This window comes from Gavialis gangeticus, unplaced genomic scaffold (assembly GCF_001723915.1).
Source record: "Gavialis gangeticus isolate Ggan-Ray unplaced genomic scaffold, GavGan_comp1, whole genome shotgun sequence".
Taxonomy (NCBI): Eukaryota; Metazoa; Chordata; order Crocodylia; family Gavialidae; genus Gavialis; species Gavialis gangeticus.
Genome location: NW_017728992.1, coordinates 158,888,843 through 158,891,458, shown reverse-complemented (window position 1 = coordinate 158,891,458; position 2,616 = coordinate 158,888,843). Strand labels below are relative to the sequence as shown.

The following is a 2,616-nucleotide window of genomic DNA, read 5'->3' as shown; positions in this document are numbered from 1 at the left end:
CCCCCCCCCCCCCCCCCCCCCCCCCCCCCCCGGAGGCTCTGACGTACCCACGGAAGGGAATCAACCAATCAATCAATCCCCAAGGTCCCGCCCCCGCCCTCTGCTGCAGCCCGCCTCTGGCCCCGCCGCCTAGGGCTAACGGCCCAATCGCTGCGCACGGGGACGGAGGGCCGCTTCCGGTCTCCTGGCCCCGCCCTCTGTCTCTCGTGGCCCCGCCCCTGCGCACGCGCCTTTCCTCCCGGAAGGGGGAGGCGGGGCGAGCCGTTCTCGCGAGAGTTAGCCGGGGCCGCGCGGGGACCCGCCGGGCGTTGCGGGAGTTCCTTCCTTTCTTGCTGCCCGGCCATCTTGGAGGCGCCTCCCGGTGAGTGGCTCTGCTGGCTGAGCCGGGCCGGGGCGGAGCGGAGCGGAGCGGGCGGCGGGACCGCGACCCGGGCGCTAACCCATCCTGTGTTTCAGCTCCCGCCGGACCCGACACGAGGCGGCAACATGGTGGCTGCTAAAAAGACGGTGAGTGGCGCGGAGCGGCCCAGCCGGAGCTCACGTGGTGTCGCGGCCGCCGAGAGGTTGCGGGCGGGACAGGGGGTCGGTCTGCTGGCCGTGGATGCGGCTCCCGCCCCGAGGCAGTGGCTGCGCGGGGTCTCGCTGCCCTCTGGGCGATGCACGGGCCGGGCCGGGGCTCGAGGCTGGGTGGCTTCAGCCCCGCTGCGTTGGCAAGAGTAACCGCGTCGCGCTGACCCTGCTCTCCCTTCCTGCGCTGGGGCTGCGCGGGTGCTGTCACAGGCGAACCCTGCTACACCTCCGGGTTAACGCTGCATAGAAACCAGCTGCAGAGTTGTTGCATGTTTCCGAGCACTGCTTTTGTGGCTGCTGGCTCTTCTGTAGCTGGATGGACATCTGTATTGCCTGATAATTGCTGTGCACGTGTGGCCAGGCTGAACTCATTCGCCAGTCAGCTGCGTGACACATGTAAGGTGTAGCAGAGGCCTGAAGAGTGGTATCGTATGCGCTTGGCCAGGTATTGCCTTGAGGAAGTCCTTGCCTCACATCATTCCTGGACCATCCCGGCTGTGAGATCTCTCTAATGCCAACCAGACACTTAAAGGATCCAGCAGCTGTAATTTATTAAAGTGCTTGTTGAATGCAATAAGCTGCTTAAAAAGTGCAGGGTGTTAGTGAAAAGGAGATTTTTAAAGTCTGCAGACTATTTTCTTATAGCTCGAACCTTAAACAAGAGGTTCCCTCTAAATTTCTTGGGGTTACTTAAATGTAATTATAAACTTTATGTAAGCAAGTGTTTTTGTTTTTAAGATTAAAGTTTGCATTTTCCAGTTTTGGGAGGAGCAAAATCTGTATTGCTTCATATCTTCCATTTGTGAACTCTTGCAGAAAAAGTCTCTAGAGTCTATAAACTCAAGGCTTCAACTGGTTATGAAAAGTGGTAAATATGTTCTGGGGTACAAACAGACTCTGAAAATGATTCGGCAAGGCAAAGCCAAGTTGGTTATCCTCGCCAACAACTGTCCTGCTTTGAGGTAGGTACACACTTATTTTAGAAAGGTGAATGAATAAAAACTGACTGTGTAGTTCTAAAAAGATGCTTGTTCACATTGGCTTTATAGTATTTATTCTACAGGGATTTAGTACAATGTATAAAACTAGCTGAGTTCTGTGGAACAAGTATTTATAGTGTTCTGGAAGCTGACAGGTTGCTTAAGACTGCAGGGCTGGATTTGTAACTCAATTTTGACAATGCTGCCCAAGAAGTCTGTAGTGTGACTCAAACAGCAAAATAGTTTATACACATTTAATCAAAGAACAATATTCAGTAGCTTTTCTTATTTAAATCTCTTTTGCAATGCTCTAATAGTGAAGTGGGTTTGAAATATTTGCAATGTTAAACTTTTTTATGGTGTTCTATTTTTTCCCCAAGCGCAGCTGAACGATGAAGGTTTCCAAGCAGTAGTCATGCTTCTGGGATAAGGTGTTACATAGTTTCTACTCCTTTTCCTTATTATCTGGTTGAAGTTTCCAGCTGCGTGTGCTGGCTTACCTATGCAGCAACTCTGACAAGAATTCTGCATCCATTTCCTCGAAAGGAAAGGGATCCAGGCCTTGTAAGGATCATAGGTTGTAGAACAGGGAAGTAGGTTAATGTCTCTCCTAGAACCTGCCTTCTAATCTCTACTGTCGGGGCTGGGGGAGAAGTAGTAGTCAGCAGTATTTGTGGCTGATGGAAATTGGGATGGAGGGGAATATAGAGGTACATACAGTGCAGAAGAACTGGCTGCAAGACATTTTAGTGCCTTTGTCATGAGCAGCTGGATTAGTCGTGCTCAGCATCTGGCTATCTGGCTCCCCAGTCCTGGTCAGCTGCAGGTTCCACTGATCTGGCTGTCAGACATTCTGGTTCTGTTCTTTGCTATATTTGCATCTGGGTGGCTTGTCCTGGATGAAGCATTTGAGTACCCACACCAGCACTGTTAGACTCAATTCCTGAAAAATGACTCCTGTGTCCCAAAACAGAATCTATGAGGGGCTGTCCATTAGGAGGAAAGGGGGTAACACTTCTCCCTGCCCCCCCCCCCAGTGAAAAAAGATACTTTACAGCTTCTAGAC

General features: G+C 51.9%; 1 protein-coding gene across 1 annotated transcript in view; it reads left to right on the top strand.

Annotated features, from left to right (window-relative positions):
* Positions 1-273: 273 nt before the first annotated feature.
* The window catches only part of RPL30 (ribosomal protein L30), a 4,276-nt gene continuing 1,933 nt past the window's right edge, over positions 274-2,616 (top strand). Inside the window, exons 1-3 of the mRNA XM_019527979.1 lie at positions 274-361; positions 457-507; positions 1,387-1,532. Of these exons, the coding sequence (XP_019383524.1) occupies positions 487-507; positions 1,387-1,532 (167 nt within the window). The 5' untranslated portion in view covers positions 274-361; positions 457-486. The remainder of the gene's footprint in view (positions 362-456; positions 508-1,386; positions 1,533-2,616) is intronic.